Raw genomic sequence first — 19,702 nt, forward strand, 5'->3', positions numbered from 1 at the left:
TCAATAGTGAAGTGCCCCCACACTGGTTACATACCCCTGAATGATGAACAGTACACATCCCTACACAGACGGCTTCCAATATAGGCCTAGTCTGTAGGACAGTAATGTGACCAGCATATAAATAATTGACTCTTTACTATCTTAGTCACTGATCCACCCCACGTCCTCCCAGGGATTAGTAACCCTACCTGGGCACCAATTTCTACTGAGGATCCAGTACATTCAGAGCGAATGAGGTGCAAGTTAAAGCTACCTTCAGCAGTTTTCAGTTGCCTTAAAAAAAAAAAATGCTGTTTCTCAAGGGGAACATAGTGAATGAAGACTTGGATGTTGCCCACCTGCTGCCATTATCTATGAACAGCCTACATACACCACTTCCTGAGCCCCCTTGCTCGCGACAAGAACATGATTAGTCCTCTCATGAGCTGAGCTAGCACCTTTTTGTCAAAAGCCTACACTGTACTACACAGGACAATGAACCCCCTGGAGTAGTGCAGATTTAGTAATCTAGAGATCAAATCCTGTTCTCTGCTAATCTCTTAAACCAGCCAATACTGCTACACAGACAGCAATCCAAAAGAAGAGTTACTATACATTTGTATATTCATATTTAGAAAGGTGATTCTGCAACAGGACATAAATTCCATAAGAATTGTCCTGTTGCAATCTAGAGGCTTCAAACCAAGGCCCTGGTCTAACAATAAAGTTCACCTAAACAGATCTTATTACAGGATTGGGCCAGTAATTCAAGGGGGGGGGGGGGGGTAGAAAAAACAGATTAGCAAGTGAGAGTGAGGAAATAGAGATATCTTCATTCAAAATTAGCAGCCTGTAGCAAACAAAGTCCAAGTCTGAGGCCCATGTTGCTTATCCACACTAATGCTAAGAGATACAAGTAAATACACTATCAAGTTCACTACATAATAAACATCAGCCATTATGCATTCTAGACCTCTAAAAGTATGGCAACAAACAAAGCTCTTGGGGAACATCGATCACACCCTCTCTCAGTCTAAAGAAACTAATCCTTTACCTATCCGCCTTCACATAGGTTTAGATGTTATACCATGTGGTAATTATTTCCAAATCGCAAGTGCAAACACTCACCCTGATTGGAAAATTAGCAGATTTCAAACTCAGGTAATTTGCCCCTAATGAGGAACTTGTTGAACTGAATTTAACAATTAGCTCATACCCTTTCCTGGCTGTATGTGACAGGGCTACCAAATGGCTCAGAAACTCACCTATTCAAAGATTTTCAGTGAAATATTATCCTACTTCTCTACATAGCCCTTAGACTGGTAGTTCAAGGATTGTGGTCCTTGAAGAGCTGGCTGATCACATGATCCTGGCTCTCCTCGTTTCCAGTTGCTAAACTGCATTAAAATATACTAAAAAAAAACCCCACATTACTTCCCTAATGTTACTTTTCTATATGAGTAGCTGCTGTAGTTGCCAGATGGGTGCCCTGCAATCAGGTATCAGAGAAGAGGAAGTCCATATGCAGTTGTGAATGACAGAACACAACAGTCAATGCAAGGGAAAATGTCCACAAGATAATCTCACCGTTAAGTTGTGATCTACACTAGAACTGGTTGAAAACCTTTGAAATCTCACCAGTTCTTTGTTTTTTTTTCCCCCAAAACTTTGTCAACATTTTGGGAAAGCTTTTTGCTGTTTTCAAACCAGCGTTTTACAGCGGTTAATATTTTACAGCAATTGGGAACGCCAATGAAAAAGTTTTCAATTAGCTCTGGCCACTCTAGGAAAATTCCTGTCCTAGAGTGGTGCAGCCCTGGCATACCAAGAGCTTTATCATTTATCACTGTAACTGGCATCAGAATATTCCCAGAGAACACGTCGCCAAGTTAAAAAAAGGACAACATGCAGCGGAGAAAGGGTAAAGAGAATCTTTTGCAACAAAAAAGGACACTTGAGAGATACACCTGTACATGGTGCCTCTTTGACTGCCTTTGTGCTAAAGCAGTAGGTATTTTAATAGAAGCTGAGATTCTCAGGAGTGAAGAATGCTATGTTTATGCAAGGAGACAGTAGAGCTTGTCTACCTATGAGGTTGCACTTTGACCTCTCAGAAACTGCATTAAGGTGTGCCTTAAAGAGAAAAGAGCACAGGAGTATCCTGCATATTTTCTCTTATGAATCAACTGTACAAAGGTCCACTCCTCACACCTATTCTACAGGCTGGAAAAATTGATCTAGGTGACCTCTCACCCAAAGATTATGCAGGCTGGAGATTTGAACATAGCAAACAGCAAATCATTTTATTGTTCTGCCTAGTAAAGGCTTAACTGCCAGTAAGATGATTTTTTTTCCCCCAGGGGAAAGCGCGAACACAGTCCCCCACTACCACAAATTATGCAGTCGAGTTTCCCGCATTTGGGGAAATCAGCACACCCGCAGTGCAATGGATGAACCTCACCCTGGGAAAACCATCTTTGTGATCATGGTATCTCCCCTGCCAGGTAAGTATGATAGGTTAATTCACTATCCTACTGCATTTAGGAGAGTGTGTTTCCTAGTAGACAGTGCACAGAAGCAGGAGCCAATAACTTCTGGCTTTGGTGCTGATTCCCCCCTGTAGCTTTGAGCAACTCACTTAACTTTTCTGCCTCAGTTTCCCCCTCTGTACAATAATGATAATAATACTCACCAAGTTCACAGAGGTGGTGGTGGTGGTAGGATTAGCTAGTTAACATTTTTAAAGGACTTTCAAAATATGCAATATAACGGTGCATATATTCCGCTTTTCACCCATCAGTCTTAAATTGCTTTATAAAAATGTGTGTATTTTACATTGGGGATGCAGAGACACAAGCAGATTAAACAACTTGCCTGGGGCCAGAAAGCAAATCAGTGGTAGGGTCAGGAAGAGAATCGGGGTCCAAAATAGTTAAGAGACTGTAAAAAAGAGTAAAGATGATAAATGGCAATGTATCAGTTTGGGGGAAAGAGAGCATAGGGATCTGTGGTCTTTATTTACCAGTCATGATCTGCTGGAGATGATAAACATCACAGTAATGATGTTTCCAAATGATATTCTTTGACTTAGTCTCCCTTTACATCACGCCACCTGCCCTCTCCACACTACCAATGACACCAGCCTCAGTACTCCTGTTGTGTCCTTCTCTCACAGACAGCCGCATCTCTGAGGCCTCTTCCATGCTACCCTTATGCTCAGCATGCCCTTCCATTCCCTGTTCCAGCACTGCCAATGCTTGTGAGTTCATTGCAATATTTGGTGGTTTTTCTAAAGCCCCAGCCCTTGGATTCATGGGATTACCAGGGAATCTCAGCTTTCATTTTTTAAAAAGTAAGTTTCCACGCCTTATAACTGTGGAGAAAAGCCTGAAAGCATGAACCCTAAAGGCTCAGAAGGCATTTTCAAAAATCTCATGATTTTAAAGTCATGACAGAACAAGAAGTAATAGTCTCAAGTTACAGCGGGGGAGGTTTAGGTTGGATATTAGGAAAAACTTTTTCACTAGGAGGGTGGTGAAGCACTGGAATGGGTTACCTAAGGAGGTGGTGGAATCTCCTTCCTTAGAGGTTTTTAAGGTCAGGCTTGACAAAGCCTTGGCTGGGATGATTTAGTTGGGGATTGGTCCTGCTTTGAGCAGGGGGTTGGACTAGATGACCTCCTGAGGTCCCTTCCAACCCTGATATTCTATGATTCTATGATTTTGGGGGCCCGACTTGTGGTGTTTGAAAATATGGGGTTGGCAATGGTGCTGGGCCCTAGAGCCTTGATCTTGCAGCAGCATCTGTGAAGGTGCAATTGTAGGGTCAGCGCCTGAGCTGCCCCCTCACCACATCCAAACCATTCTAAAAAGGCACTTCTGCCATCTCACCTACTAGCAGTGAGGGGGAAGAAAAGTAAACATAAAAAGCTCAACCCTTGAAGAGAATTGTCCACACATGGACACACCTTGCTATATAACCACACAAAAATTGTACTGTCACTCTTGTCCTTTTCAGTTTATTATTCTCCTCAGTCTCACTAGTTTTCCAAATGCTTACAACATTTTAACCTTTGATTGCAATTCCCCCGCACTTCTCTCTCCAGTTCTTTGTTTAATATGGATGGTGCTTTTTATCATCACAAAAGGCACGATAAAAATATCTTTTTCCTATCTTATATGACAATCTGAAGTAGGCTTGGCATCAAGGCTATGAAGTTAACCCCGAGGTATCTCATTTTATGGCAGCTGTTTGAAATTTGACTCATGGAACCTGAAGATCAGTCACTCTCTGGCCGAGAGAGCCTTGACTTTATAGTATTTGTAAACCTTTAATGTCACAAATACACACCATTGGAAACAAAATGTTCTTACTCTTTGAGAAGTGATTGTTACCAGAATGAGGAGAAAGCACCTCAGAATGCCAGAGGTCGAGCTAGGAGGAAAGACACATTACAAAAATAAAGTAAAAAACATTGTCATGTTTTATTTTTGGATAATTAAAATAAAACATTAAGAACAACAAAATTGATACATTCTACCACTTTCATGATCATTTTGGCTCTGATTCAGGAAAGCATTCCTATTCAGGAAAATAATTAAACACATGCTTAAAATTACGCAAGTCCTGTTCTGACCTAATTAGGGTTATACATAAGCATATGCATAAATGCTTTTCTGAATTGGGGCCTTGGGCCCAGATCCTCAACGGTATTTAGGTTCCTAACTTCAACTGATTTCAGTGGAAATCTGTCTTCTTAGCTGACAGCGCAAAAGTCCACTTAATCCACTTGCTAATCAATACCTAAACTGTAAATTTCATTGCTCAAATATGCAATGTAGTTGTAGTTGTGTCAGTCCTACCTTGAATGGTCCCTTAGAGTATATGCTAACTACTGATGCTCAAGAGTCTGTTCCACCTTGCATTTAGCTGTGACGCTGGAGTACCTTTCCCAAACCTAAAGAAGAGCTCCGTGTGGATCGAAAGCTTGTCTCTCTCACCAACAGAAGTTGGTCCAATAAAAGATATTAGCTTATCCACTTCGTCTTTCTATTGCTCAAATATGACACATGAATAATAGTAGAAGTATTAAAAATCTATTCTAAAAGCATAATAGCTAAAGAGACTCTCATGGTTAAACTAAGCTCACATTGATTTTAAAATATAAATCTATTTTAATGAGCATTTCAGATATGTGATTGTGACAAATGCTTGGTTGACAGTGATGGAAAATGAAGCCTTCTCTCCACAGAATAGGTTAATCAGAGGCAGTATCAGAAGAGGCTTCTTGCTTTGCCCAGATGACACACCTTTAACTGTGTGTGGGAAGATCCAAGTAATTCAGTCTCCATGCCTGTTCCCAACACTTGATTTGCGTTCTAAATCCCCATATATACTAGGAAATTGATCAGTTATTAGCAACAGGTCCCAGTGAAGCAATGTTGAAAGCCATTTAATTTAATGTATGGAACAAAACAATTTTCAACCTCATTAGAGAAAAAGCATGACTTTTGAAAATGATTTTGTCCCATTTGCACTAGCAATTAAACTGTTTCCAACCCCAATTCATGAGAAGACTTGTTGGCTCTAAATAATCTATTTTCCCCATGTGGGGTCCCATGAAGTCACAGCCAGCCATTACAAAACACTAGCAAATGCCATTTTATGTGGATAGGTATTAGATTACAACTATGGGAGTAACTATGCTAATTGCTGTGGTTAAGTATCTATGGCCTTGTCTACACTTGGAAAATACATCATGTTAGAAAACATGTTAAATAACAAGATATTAAACATGCTTTGGTACATAGCATGGACAAGTACAACCGTGTTTAAAAGGTGTAAGCTGGTCATGATTAACCTTAGAGGGAGAATCTAGAAGCTAAGTCATATCTGATATCATGTATTTAAAACAGACACATTTTCCTAATGTACATATGGCCAAAGCATCAATGCCCAGTGTGAACTAGAGAAGCCAGAACACACTCAACACACTCAACTCCTGACAGCTTACTAAACATTACATCGAAGTTATATCGAACCAAAATGGAGCAATTAGCCTCCTCCAAGAACACTGGATTTCCAGGGACCCCTTAAAATAGATGGAAATTCATTGAAATGAGGCTAACCAATGGGTGTCAATGATGGCAGTATTTGTACCAACAAGTCTAAAAACAGTCTAAGTCTTAGTGCTGTGTTTCTTAAACTGGGGGTCCCGACCCAAAAGGGGGTCACAAGACTATTGTGGTCGGTCATGAGGGTGGCATCTGAAGGCAAGGTGCCTTGCTCTGAAGTAAGCAGCAGTGCAGAAATAAGGGTGGCATGGTATGGGGGGGAGGGACATCAGAGCTTGAAATATTTTCAAAGGGGGGCCCAGCAAAACAAGTTTGAGAACCCCTGTCCCTAGTGGGCTTCAGGATGGCTCAGGATTGGGGGGCGAGAGGGGAGCAATTCTTTGAAAATGATTCCTTTTAATAAAAATACTTAGCCTTATAGAAAAAAATTGTATACATTATCTCAAAGCGCTTCACAAAGATAGTTAAGTATCATTATCCCCATTTTACAGATGGGGACACTAAGGCACAGCAGGTCAGTGGCAGAGCACAGAACATAACCCACCTCTCCTGCCTCCCAGTCCCATGCCTGATCCATTGGATCACACTGCCTCCCATGGGGAGGACTATTGGTAGCTATTATTAAATAGTCATGAATGGTTACTGTGTGCTTACTGGTATAAAACAGTGGTTCTCAACCAGGGACACGCTGACCCCTGAGGGTACACAGAGGTTTTGCAAGGGGTACATCAAATCATCCAGGTATTTGCCTAGTTTTACAACTGGCTACATAAAAAGCAATAGCAAGGTCAGTCCAAACTTAAATTTTATACAGACAAATGAGAAAGTAAGCAATTTTTCAGTAATAGTGTGCTGTGACACTTCTGTATTTGTATGTCTAGTATCGCAAGCAAATAATTTTAAGTGAGATGAAACTTGGGATATGCAAGACAAATCAGACTCCTGAAAGGGGTACAGTAGTCTGGAAAGATTGAAGTATCAGAGGGGTAGCCGTGTTAGTCTGAATCTGTAAAAAGCAACAGAGGGTCCTGTGGCACCTTTAAGACTAACAGACCCTCTGTTGCTTTTTTGGAAAGATTGAGGATCACTGGTATAAAAAAAAGACAGGAAAAAGTGACAGCCCTCACCCAAAGAGCTTATCATCTGTTGAGGTGGATATTGCATGCAGGATGTGGTGGGGTTTGAGAGGATATATTTACTGAGGTATGTTAGCTGTTTCGGGCTTGGTGAGAAGAGTGAGAGTTTTGAAGAGGGATTTGAATAAAGAGAGGGTGGGCACCTGAGGTGTTGGACCAGGGAGCGAGCTCCAAACACAGAGGTGGCTACATGAACTGAGGAAAAAACAAAAAAGAGAGTGAGTCTCCAGTGTTGCTGCATTGTATAAACACTGTAATGTGTGCAATACAGTATTATATCACTTCACATTTACACTGCAGGGTTCAAACAAGCTGATGGGACCCAAACTGTCTGACAACTGCATGAAATTATATGGACACTGAAATCTCTCACTCTGTGTATATCTCTCTGAAAATAAGGAGGTTTATCCTCCCACTTTTTGGACCTTTCTGTCCAGGTCACATGAATTTATACCAGAAGCTGTTCCTGTTTGAATATCTGCTGTTTGCAGTATAAGGATATAAAAGTTGCAATGGACGTCTCCTCAAGTAAAGCATATACATTAGTCAGGATCTTGCCATGGGCAAGCTGAGTTGGGCTACAAGTATTGTCCCAGCTCTCACAAGACAGCACATCCATCCATCTTCTAAACATTGTGGGTTCCATCTTCAATAACTTTGCCATTTAGATTGATCTTGGTGTTCTGTTTGTTGTCGCTAGTTTCCTGGTCAGTGCACCCTGGAAGTTCCAGATCATCATATCTTTTCCTATACACCACCCTTGAGATCAGTGTTATCAGAAACATTTCCATTATGAGAAGCTGTTGGTTCATATCTGGCAAAAAAAGAAATCATGTCAGAATTGGGGAAGAACAGTAGGTTTAACTCATCCCCATTTGCCCAAAGGGCATAGGCACTGACTTTTATTTTTCCCTGGGGGTGCTCCACCCCTATTCTGCCCCGAGGCCCTGCCCCCCCTTCACCCCTTCCCCTGAGACCCCACCCTTGCTCTGCCTCTTCCTGCCCCCGCTTCAACCCCTCCACTGGGGGTCCCTGCCCGCCTGCTGCTGTCTGCCCTCCCCTGAGAGCCTCCCCACAGCTGCCAAACAGCTGATCAGCAACGCCACCAAACAGCTGTGGCTGGTGGGTGCAGAGCACCCACTATTTTTTTCCCCAAGGATGCTTTAGCCCTGGAGCACTCATGGAGTCAGCACCTATGCAAGGGAAGCAGCTTCCTCCTAAGCCAGCAAGTGGCTGTTGTAGCCCAGGTGGGTACACTCCTGCAGAGGGTAGCCAGGACTTGCAGTCTAAGCTGCCAAAGATCCACAGAAGCTCTGTAGGCAAAAATTGCCTTGGGATGTGTTGAATCAGCACACCTCCTGGATGCCCAGGCCTCCCCGCTCCCTAGCAAGTGTTGGCTTGGAGAGGGTGGGGGGAAGGTTCCTTGTTTCTGGCTCCTTCCAAGGATGAGACTGGTGCTACTGCCTCCCATTTCTGGGTGGAGTTGCAGCTGGGAGCCTTGGTTCAGGGTTTACACTGCTGGGAGATGGGAGTGAAGAAGGTCTAAAGCCTGGTTTACACTTAGCTATGGAGCTCAGGGATGTGAAAAATCTACAGCCCCGAGCGCCCTAGCTATGCCAACTTAGCCCCTGAAGTAGATGCAGTCTTGTTATTGGAACAATTCTTCCATCGATCTAGCTATCACCATTGAGGCAGGTAGATGACCGACAGCAATAGAAAATCCTTTTCCATCATTGTAGGAAGCATCTACACCAGTGGACGCTATGGGGCACGCTGTGACATTTTGTACTCCAAAATACCACCTTGGTGCCCCCATATTCACCAGTGTTATATAATTGCAACAAATCTTGTACAAAATATGTCATGTAAGGTGTCAATGGAAAAGGTATGGTTTGCTGATTATGATTACCCTATTTGTATGCATGTATCATTTTCGTATCTGAAGTTATGAATATTGACTATGGGCTAGTATTTCAAATGTGGTTACTCCTAGGTAACACCCATAAAGTAGTTTACATCCAATCTAGCCAATACATTGTGAATGGACTATTCAAGCTAAGGGCCCATCAATAAACACAATGGGCCATGGGAAAAGCTTTCCCGATGGACTTCCCTGTGAACATTCTAGCCAGAATATGGGTAATGGCCCCTGCTATGACTCATCCACACATGCAAGGGCATATGACTATATCATGTGACACTGGACTCCATCTTGTGCCTGTACTTTACTGTACAAACTGTGCTGGGATTTTGCTTGGAACAAAGAATTTCCCTCCACATGGAAGAAGCTATACAAGGGGGAAGTGACATCATCACTGGGCCTCACTCCTCCTACAACAAACACATGGAAACACCTTAGGAACAAAGACTGAACTGGGGATGTGGTCCCAGTCTGAAGGGATTTCTAGCCTGTGTATGGAAGATTAGTGGACAGTTTGTACCATCAGGGTGAGACACTGATTGATTCAAATCCAGTCTAGTGTATAGAACTTAGCCTGCAATTTTGTTTTTTTTCCCCTTAGGTAACCAATTTTGATTTGTACGTTATCACTTACAAGCACTTCCAATCTCTCTTTCTGTAGTTAATAAATCTGTTTTATATTTTTTACCTAAAACAGTGCGTTGTTTGAAGTGCAAAAGGGAAATCCGCTCAGGAACAGGGGTTGGTACATTGTCCTCTCCACATTGATAGAGGGGTGGACTGGGAAATAAACTTACACTGGTCAGGCTTTTGACCAGAGCAAGATGGTACAGCTCTTGGGTCCTAGGCTGGGGAGCTAGTGGAGGGACTGGCTGGAGCCACTGTATTGTCAGTCCATGAGTGGCTAGGAGAAGCATTCATGTAACAGCAGATGGGGGTGTCTCTGTCTGTGAATGTCTGTGACAGTGCAGGATCTGGAGGGGTCTGCAGCTTGTCCCAGCATCACAGTGAGTGAGGAAGCCCAGGCTGATGATACAGAAGGCTCAGTGATACTCCAGTTCCAGGTTGCACCCTGGGAAAGTCCGTCACACTGGCCCCCCTAGGGGGGCACAGAGGAACGTTTAGAGGGGTGAGTGGCAGGCCCAAGCCAGCCCCTGTGGGGGGGCAGGGAGGGAGAGCCACCCAGTCCTGCTCCACCCCCAGGCCATCTCCAGTGCCAGCCGCAGCTCCACTCCACCCCATGCTCTAGCCCCAGCCCAGCTCTGCCATCATTCGTTCTCTGCCCTGAGGCCACATCCACCTCTAACCCAGCTCTTCCCCCCATCCCCAGTTCTGCCCCCAGCTCCACCTTCAGCCCCAGCTCCTTTGCTGAACCAATTGTGCAGTAATGGAGTGGGGAGGGGTGTGGACAGATTCCATTACCGGGGTGGGGTGGGAGATGGATGACAGGAAAAGTTTGGGCACCACTGGTCTACACTATGAGGCTGCAGCACCATAGCGGTGCTGCTGTAGCGCCCATAGTGTAGACATGGCCTAACACTCAACTGAGTGGTATTTGTCTGTACTATGGTAACTTTTGAACACCACATCTGATCAATTCCAAAATTTCAGGAATATTCTAGGCATCAAAGAGCAGAAAATGGTAAAAAAAACAAAAGGGGGAAAATGGGGGACACACCACGCCCCTGGCATCTGGTTAGCAGAGTCACAGCTTCAAGTGCCTCGGTAATTGTCTATAGATCAAAGAACCCGCTGATGGCAACCATTAACACTTTCCAGACTAACGATGCCCATCTCATCTCTTTCCAGCCTCCCAGCCGAGTTTAACATGCTGACAGCCTAAATGATTTATCTCCCCACAGAAAGAAAAGAAATGAGAATTGTGGGGGGAAGATGGGAGTGGGGGGGGCACGATGGCACACACAATACCTTGTAAAAAGAAGAACAGGAGTACTTGTGGCACCTTAGAGACTAACAAATTTATTAGAGCATAAGCTTTCGTGGACTACAGCCCACTTCTTCGGATGCATATAGAATGGAACATATATTGAGGAGATATATATACACACATACAGAGAGCATAAACAGGTGGGAGTTGTCTTACCAACTCTGAGAGGCCAATTAATTAAGACACAAACTAGACACAATCAACTCCGGTTTGAATAAGGACTGGGAATGGCTGAGCCATTACAAACATTGACTCTATCTCCCCTTGTAAGTACTCTCACACTTATTATCAAACTGTCTGTACTGGGCTAGCTTGATTATCACTTCAAAAGTTTTTTTTCTCTTAATTAATTGGCCTCTCAGAGTTGGTAAGACAACTCCCACCTGTTTATGCTCTCTGTATGTGTGTATATATATCTCCTCAATATATGTTCCATTCTATATGCATCCGAAGAAGTGGGCTGTAGTCCACGAAAGCTTATGCTCTAATAAATTTGTTAGTCTCTAAGGTGCCACAAGTACTCCTGTTCTTCTTTTTGCGGATACAGACTAACACGGCTGTTACTCTGAAACAATACCTTGTAGGCTCAGCTCCTTAATTCTCACTGTTTTGGAGTTCATATCTCTGTAAAGCGCTTTGTTGCTCATGAAAGCACTTTAGTAAATACATACTTTACCTCCCAATAGATTTGTGGGTGTCCAACTTCAGAAACCTTTGAAGGGGCCTAATTTTCAAAGTCTTGATGTTTAGTACTTTATGAGATCAGACGCTTTAACACATCTCAAGTTAGGCACTCAAAATCACTAGTCATTTTTCAAAACGTACAGTATTGCCAACCTCAAGCATTCAAAAATCAGAAGATGGGCCCCAAAAAAACATGAGAAAGTTTTTTTTTTTAATCTCATGATTTTTAATCCTGATATGTGTTGGATTTTTTTTTTCTTTGACATCTGGTTTCTGAGTCATTATCACTTATCTCTGTAACCAGGAGAGATAGAAAATTTTTTCTGGGAAAGTTGAAATGCTCATGTAACTGCAAGATGCCAGGAAACAGATATTTAAGGGAAATGCCAAAATGTCACAAGACACACATTAAAATCGAAAGCGTTGGCAACACTGATTTCCAGGCCTTTATACATTTAAAAAAAATAACCCTCCCCCACTCTACAGCCCTCCAAAAGAACCTACACGCTCCTCTTGCGAAAGAAGCCAGAGGTGGTGCACAGGGAATAATTCCTTGCAGAGCCAGGATATTGATGATGGCTCCCTGGAGTTGGCTCAGAATGAGGACAAACTGTGAAAAGAAACAAAGAAAAGGAGATTGATACTTCAGTACTACAGAAGGGCTGTATCTCAGCACAGTGATCTTGCTTTCATGAAGAATATAAAAATCCTCTTCCACCTTGTCTCTCTCCTCATCTCCTACCCTAAGCCTGCCTCCCCTGCAGAATAAATCTTTTGGTGAAGGCAATATGGCTCACAGCTTGAAAATTAAATCAAACTTCCTAGCTGTAAAAAAGGCTTGACCCCAGCTCTTCGGTCCAAAGATGCAATGGCTGTGAGGCTTCCATTTGGGGTAACAATCAATATTTACTGCTTCATATCAGAATAAAACATAAGAAAAATGGAGTCTTACCAGCCCTGTAATTATTAATTTGTACCCACCTGTAACAAGGGGGCAAGATTCTTCTGTTGCCCTACTCTGGTATGAGGTGTTGGAAAACACAGACGCAGACGCAGACACACACACACACAGAGAGAGAGAGAGCAGAGAGACGCTGACTGATTCCTGCTAACTCACTGTGGCAGGGGTGACTCTTAAACTGTCCCCTAGTTATAAGGGAAGTGGCTTTTGGTGCAGAAGAAACTAGATTCTAGGACAGAGATGTCTTTGCAGTGGAACCCTAGGAAAGCCAAGCTGGGGAAGAAAGGGCAGGGTGATGTGTGTGCATTGTTGTAGTTTGAGTAACCAGTAAAGCCAATACGTCGGGAAGGGAGTAAGTTTGGACTAAATTCTGTGGACCAGCTTTATAAAGTTGTATACGTGCATAAAGATGCAGATAGGTGCCCGGTGGGATTCACAGACATGCCTAAACAGATTAGGGCCCAGATTTTTAAAGGTATTTAGGCACTGCTGTGCTCAATGTTGCAAAATCTAATTGATTTAGGAGCCTAGCTCTCATTTTCAAAAGGGATTTAGACACACACAAGTCTAAATCCCATTGACAGTCAATGGACAACACATTTAAAATCTGGGCCTAGGTGCCTAACTCCCATTGAAGCTATTGTAGGCACCTGGCCTGCTTAGGTGCTTTTGAAAACCCCATTAGGTGCCTATCTGCATCTTTATGCACCTAAATACCCTTGTAAATCTGGCCTTTTGTGTATAAATTCTTCTTAAAGCAGGGTAGAAACACGGCCTGCTCTCTTGAACTTTTCTTGCCCTGTTCCTGACCTGAGAACTTTCCCCCTGTGCTAGTCAGCGTCTCACTCGGGAGTTTGTTCGGAGCCCATGTCTCTAGTTGGTGTGTGACCAGAGCATTTTTGAAATCGGTCAGGAAAACTGAGCTCTGCATACATTTAGTGCAGAGTGTTCGCTGTCTTAGCATGTTCCCAGCCCTGCCCACAAAGTAATCAGTAAACAGATGTAAAAATTAAGAAATTCTTTAAGGCCAGTGAGGACAGAATAGCATTCAACTACTTTCTCGGAAACTGATAAGTGTGGAGGAGGGAAAGAAAATCTGTGGTTCAATATAAGATTATAAAATCCATTGCACAGGTTAAAATGATCTGAACTCCCTCATGAATACATTTCCCATAAAAATTCAAAGACAAAAATGTTCTCATTCACCTCAATTATTATTGTCTTTACTAGTTTAGTGCTGATAGTGTACAGGACACAGAGAAAGACATAGTTCCTGTCCTAAGAATTTTATAATCTAAGGGCCTAAAGAACTTCATACGAGGTGTAATATTCACTTCTGTGAATAGTGCCTTGAGTTTAATGGGACTACTTGTGGTAGTAAGTCTAACTACTGAAAGTAAGTGTTGTAGGATCAGATGCGAAGGTCAGCTGTGATCATGCAGAACAGATTTCAGATCCAGATCATCAGGATGAATCACCCAATGAAGTAATTTTTAAAAACAAACAAATGCATGTGATCTCAGAATAGAGAGAGTGCTCTAGAGTGTGACACCTCTTAGTCTGTGCTGTTCTTAGCCATATATCTTGGTGGGCATCCAAAATATTTACGGGACACATATGGAGTATCAGTGACTCACTAGCTTGAAATCGTGCTTAATTCCATGTTGAAGTAAATGTACAGGCTGACTTCAATTAAATAGGGTTGGGAGAACTAGCCTAAAAACTATCATATATAGATCTATACCTGAGAGCAAGAGCCAGTAAAAACTACATGCTGCTTTTGTACTGTGTTAGATGGTGCAAATCCCCAAAACCAGAGTGAATTTAAAGCTGTACTGGTCCCAGATCCAAAAAAACTTTGCCATCTCCATCCTGCCAGACAAACAGCAATATCTGACATGTGTTGCTGGATGGCATCCAGCTGCTGCCTGCCTCCTACCTGTTCCTTCAGGGCATGTACTGACATGTACTGACTACTTGTGAGTGCCTCATGGACACAGGCTGCACCTCCTCATTGACAGCATGTGGCCAGAGAGACTACGCAGCCTGCTGTACACTGGCCTAAGCCTTCTCTATACTGAGTGTATACCCCTAGTGTAGACACTGTACCAGTGCGTAACCCCTTTGCGGTTTAGAGAGAATGGCCCTTTTAAATCTTTGTTCTGAGGGGAGGAAGTGTTGATTTTTCCAGGAAGAGGAAGTTCTGTTTTGAGGGGGTGGGCATGGAGAGAGGGGAAACGACAGGGTGCATGTGTGTCTGTAGCTCCAGATAGAAGGGCTGCAGCAAGTGGGCCCTCACACAGTGAAGCAGCCAAGAACCTGCCTGAAGCCTGGGAGGGACAGAGCAGCTGATCAGGGACACCCCAGGACAGGAGCCAGGAGGAGCACCATGCCAGGGTGGAATCTGAGAAACAGGAGCTGGACTGAGGATCACTGTTGCCCAGAGCTGTATGGGGCTGTGAGTACTGGGTCTTGTGACTTTGCATTGGGAATAAGGGGAGAGGCGGTAGCTAGCTAAGTGGGGAGGTTGCCGCTCTGTCTGGGTTTGCAGAGAGTGGCAGAAGAGGGCACTGGAAGGGTTTGTTGGGGAAAGTTTACTGGTGCCCAAGATGACCAGGAGCACCCAAGACTCACTGCCAGACTGGAACTCTGCCCGGGACTCCTGATCTCTGAGTGCAGACGTAGTGCTCAGTGTCTGCCCTTTCAGACTGTGGTACTGCTGGGCCTGTGGGGCCTCGTGGTAGATGTAACTCTGTTTTACCACTGCCCCATCTTCCCTTCTGTTGTTGTTCTCCATTCATCCCTCTGTAAATAAATATTTCCTCTCCTGTATTCATTGTACTATTCCGGTGTGCATGTGTTCACATCGGGGGGTGTGGAACAACGTACCCCTGGGGCGGAAGGGACTTTCCCTGCTGCGTTCCTGTGTGCGCCTTTTCTTAGCCAGAGCTGCCTACAGACCAGACTCCATTTTGGCCATGAGGGCACTAAAGTTACAACTTAGTTTGACTTGCACTAGGGCAACTTAGTGAGGTAAACTGCCCAGGTGTGAGTCATGGTTTACAGTTCTGGCCACTGCATTTACACTAAGGTTTTTCACTGATGACTAAAACGTAACACAAACAAGGCCTTACAGCACCACCTCCTAGGGATGCCCACCGATGGCAGGATACAAATAAGAGGATACTGCCTCAGTCCTTGAGGATGGAGGTATCTTTCACGGGTTTCTTTAATATTGAAAATGGATAGAACTAAATCTGGCCCATATCTGTCCCCACTCTATTATTCAGTGGTTTCCTACCAATGTTTTTATTATTGTCTTATTCTCATTTGTAGACTGGCCAAGAAAAATAACTAACATCACAGAAACAGCAGCATGTTGCAACAATTGAAACAAGAAGAACCCCCCACCCCAGTTCCAGAACCCTTCCCATCTTTTAAAGTACACACTAGAATTTTAACATTGTATTACAGGATACACCATCTACATGAGGCGTCCTTTATGCTGAGAAAAGAGAGCTCAGCTATGTGCTATTTTTTCCCCACAGCCCAAGGAAGAATGGATTATAAATATTTCTCAATTCTCCAGCATTATACAAACACCAGATGCAAGTTAATACAAGTTGAGCATGAACAAGAACAACGCTTCAAAGAGAAACTACATCTTTAACCAATCAAAGGGTGTGTCTTTGTACAGTAAGTTTTAAATTACAGTCTTTGAACTGAGAAGCAATAAGCCGTACCAAATTCTGCCCAGGACTTGGGTTATTCTATATCAATAGCAATGCAAATTCTGAACTGAAATGTGAAGATTCTTACCTCATAAAGTGCAAACTTAGGGATGATCTTCTTACAGTTAAGAAGAACTCGAACTTGTTGAAACATGATTCCAATTGGCCACAGAGCAATGATTGTAAGGACACCAACAAAGCAGTTAATCCATATTGCAGCTCCATTAGGGGTTAACTAAAAAGCAAGTTAAACAGGCATATGGATAAGACTCGGCAGCTGTGAAAACATGCAAAAAATAAAACGCTTGTTTCTATTTTTATGAAAGTTGAAATCAATAGCAGAGGCTCCTGGGATTTGCACTGGAAACTGCTCTGAGGACACTGCCAACAGAAGGGATAATATGGAATGCAGTTCTTGCTCACCAAGCAGCCAGTGGCTTGCAAAACTGGTAAGACCTGGGAAGGTGATAAAGAGCTAGATTCTTCCAGGACCTGAGCACCGTCCCCCTCCCATCAACACCAATGGGAATTGCGGTGCTCAGCATCTTGCAGGATCAAACCCAGAATGACCCACCAAAGGCTTCTTCTGAAAGACAAATTGTCTCCCCCAGCAGCCTCAATGATATTTTACAAAAACAACAAGGAGTCCGGTGGCACCTTAAAGTCTAACAGATTTATTTGGGCATAAGCTTTCGTGGGTAAAAAACCCACTTCTCCAGATGCATGGAGTGAAAATTACAGATGCAGGCATTATTATACTGACACATGATGTTGTGAGCGTTATCTTGTTGCATGACAACCGGCAGCCGTGCAAGGTGAATGTACAATGCTACTTTACACTGAGTTCGCACAAGTATAAATGACAGCACAATATGCAGCGGAATGGTGAATTGGGTCTACTGTTTATAGGATGTTGGTTGGTACATGAACCTGGCCTTTTAGATACTAATTGTCAAGCCAAAGTGTAAAAGCTTGGTGAGCAATGGCTGATTAGAATATTTACTTACATCATAAACGCTGTAGTTTCCATTGGTCCAAAGCACTATTGACAGAAACATTAGCACAGGTCGAAGGAAAGCAAGCTGAAAGGTCCCCAACTTCAGCAGAAACAGGGTTCGTCTGACAAGTCAAAAAACCACCACTGCTCAATACCTTGTTAATAAGCTTAACAACACTTCACTAGTTATTGTTTAATAGTAGAGGCCCCACATTTTCCATATGTACTGTACATGGCTGAAATCTGGCAAGGAACATCTTCTAGAACCTAAATAGCTTGTCTAGAATTCTCTACTTTTTCACAGCATATTGAAAGATGTAGACACGAACTTAGCAGAACAGGCACAACATAATGTTTTTTGCTCCATTGCTGGTTCTGCAGCAGCAGTTAAATAACTAATGGAGCTGTGCAAAAGGCGATATATTAGAGTCTACTGGGGAGCCAATGGCAAAATAGCTAGCACCTGAAATATGCCATTAGCTCCTCCACTGCAGCCATACTATCCCAACCTTCTGCTACAGTGGGCAAGTTGGTGCTTCACTACCAGCATTAAACTTAATGGCAAGTTACCATAGATCTTTAATCCTTGTCTAGAAAAACCATGTCAGATATGGTGGCTTCTTCCTGATTCCACCCTTCCTGATTAGCGAACCCCCAATCTTGTGGTAGTCCAGGAAAGCAGGGGGTTTGCAGGATCAGGAGAGAGGATCAGCATTTTCCGGAGTATTCCTCCATGAACACTGTTCAACAGCCATCCACTTTTCCTCCTAGGTGGGAGGAAATCATCCACCTTCGACCACTACACTTCCTAGCCCCAGCAGGACAGCTGGTGCACGCTTCCCTCTCTTCAGTGAGTCATAATCACAGACCCAAAAAACATCCTTCAGATTTTAATGCTGTTTTAAAAATACCATAAGGAAAGGGGGGGGGGGAGGGAAGGGGAAGACACTTGTCACTCAGATACATGAAAGCTGATATAGCTGAACTATCTAAGTGCACACTGGGCAAGGTCCAGCTCCTGCTCCCCTTTTCTTTGTCAACTTTATTATTCCTCATCTATTTCCCAGCTCTCGTTCTCTGGTTATTTCGGTCTTCGCTGTTGTGCCCTTGGCCCCTCAGACACTCTACCTAATGAAGGCTCAGCAGCCAGCCAGCTGCCATTTAATGTGTAATGTGATATATTAATGAACCTTGATTTATTATAATTGCTCAATTAATACAGCCATAATTACATCATTACAGTGGTAATTTTACTCCCGCAAATAATTATAGAACTATAAACGGTACAAACAAGTGTGAAATAGGCTGAGACAGGTCACCCGATTAGTGCATTTGCCCTTTCAAGCATTTGGAGAATTGTGTGACAACAGAGCAATTGTTGCTGATAGAAACCTGTTACTGTACCTTCCCCTGTTCCTGACCCTTATCACTCTTATCTGCACTAGCCTGTCCTATCTACCATCCTTATTTCTTATAAAAAAATTTAAAAAAGCTAAGTTCAACCAAACAAGAGACACCTGCAGGAGGGGCCAGAGGAGGATGAAATTTTCAAGAAGTCATCCTCTGTCCTGGAAGAAGCTTAGAGAGCTCAAGAGTAGGTAGAAGGCAAGGCCTCCCAACCCTAGGTACCGATGAGAAGGAGCCCAACACAGGTCTACAGAGGTAGGAGCCATCCTACGAAGACAGCCATCCTTCCATCCACTGGCAGCATGACTCCAGCAACAGCCTCATTTTCACTGAAAGGCTGAATGTCCGCCGGGTTGACCAAGAATGATGCTACAGAGACTGTCTGGTCCCCAACTCCAAGCCCTTCCACCCCAAAACAGTGGAGGATAGCCACATGGTGCAAGCTAAAAGAGTCAATTTTGATGTGGCCCCATAATGATAATACACCTTAAAATAGACAGCATGAGATACAGAGGTAATGCATACAAAATGTGCCGGGTGCAAGTTTTCTCTGGAGCGGGAAGACCCAGTATTGTATGTGTGGCTCTGATAAGTTGCTGGTTTCTGACACCAGTACTCTAGCTGGAGAGCTCTCAAGTGAAACTCACCTAGTGATGTGTACATAAGGGAGGCAAAGGCAACAGCAACAGCAGGGACCTGTGCTGATCTTGAAACGATCATTTTCAAATCTCCTGAGAAATAACTTTTGACCTCCACACTCTTTAATCATCATCAGCAAGAACTTGTGGATCACAATGGCAAAAAAACTACAAGAGAAAAAATATCAGGTTAAATATACACATAGTGCATGTGCTCTTTGTATAC

At 43.3% G+C, this 19,702-nt stretch overlaps 1 protein-coding gene and 1 pseudogene across 3 annotated transcripts in view; both read right to left on the minus strand.

Annotated features, from left to right (window-relative positions):
* Window positions 1-2,336: 2,336 nt before the first annotated feature.
* LOC112059835 (U1 spliceosomal RNA) lies at window positions 2,337-2,491 on the minus strand (annotated as a pseudogene).
* Window positions 2,492-4,439: 1,948 nt separating this feature from the next.
* LOC101947155 (organic solute transporter subunit alpha-like) overlaps window positions 4,440-19,702 on the minus strand; it is a 57,443-nt gene continuing 42,180 nt past the window's right edge. For all 3 annotated transcript variants that reach the window (XM_065579409.1, XM_065579399.1, XM_065579405.1), the window contains 5 exons: window positions 19,486-19,644; window positions 17,442-17,553; window positions 16,523-16,669; window positions 12,247-12,352; window positions 4,440-8,003 (listed from right to left, as the gene is read on the minus strand). In XM_065579409.1, coding sequence (XP_065435481.1) covers window positions 7,816-8,003; window positions 12,247-12,352; window positions 16,523-16,669; window positions 17,442-17,553; window positions 19,486-19,644 — 712 coding nt within the window. In that variant the 3' untranslated portion in view covers window positions 4,440-7,815. The remainder of the gene's footprint in view (window positions 8,004-12,246; window positions 12,353-16,522; window positions 16,670-17,441; window positions 17,554-19,485; window positions 19,645-19,702) is intronic.

Source organism: Chrysemys picta, chromosome 1 (assembly GCF_011386835.1).
Source record: "Chrysemys picta bellii isolate R12L10 chromosome 1, ASM1138683v2, whole genome shotgun sequence".
In the NCBI taxonomy this organism is placed as follows: Eukaryota; Metazoa; Chordata; order Testudines; family Emydidae; genus Chrysemys; species Chrysemys picta.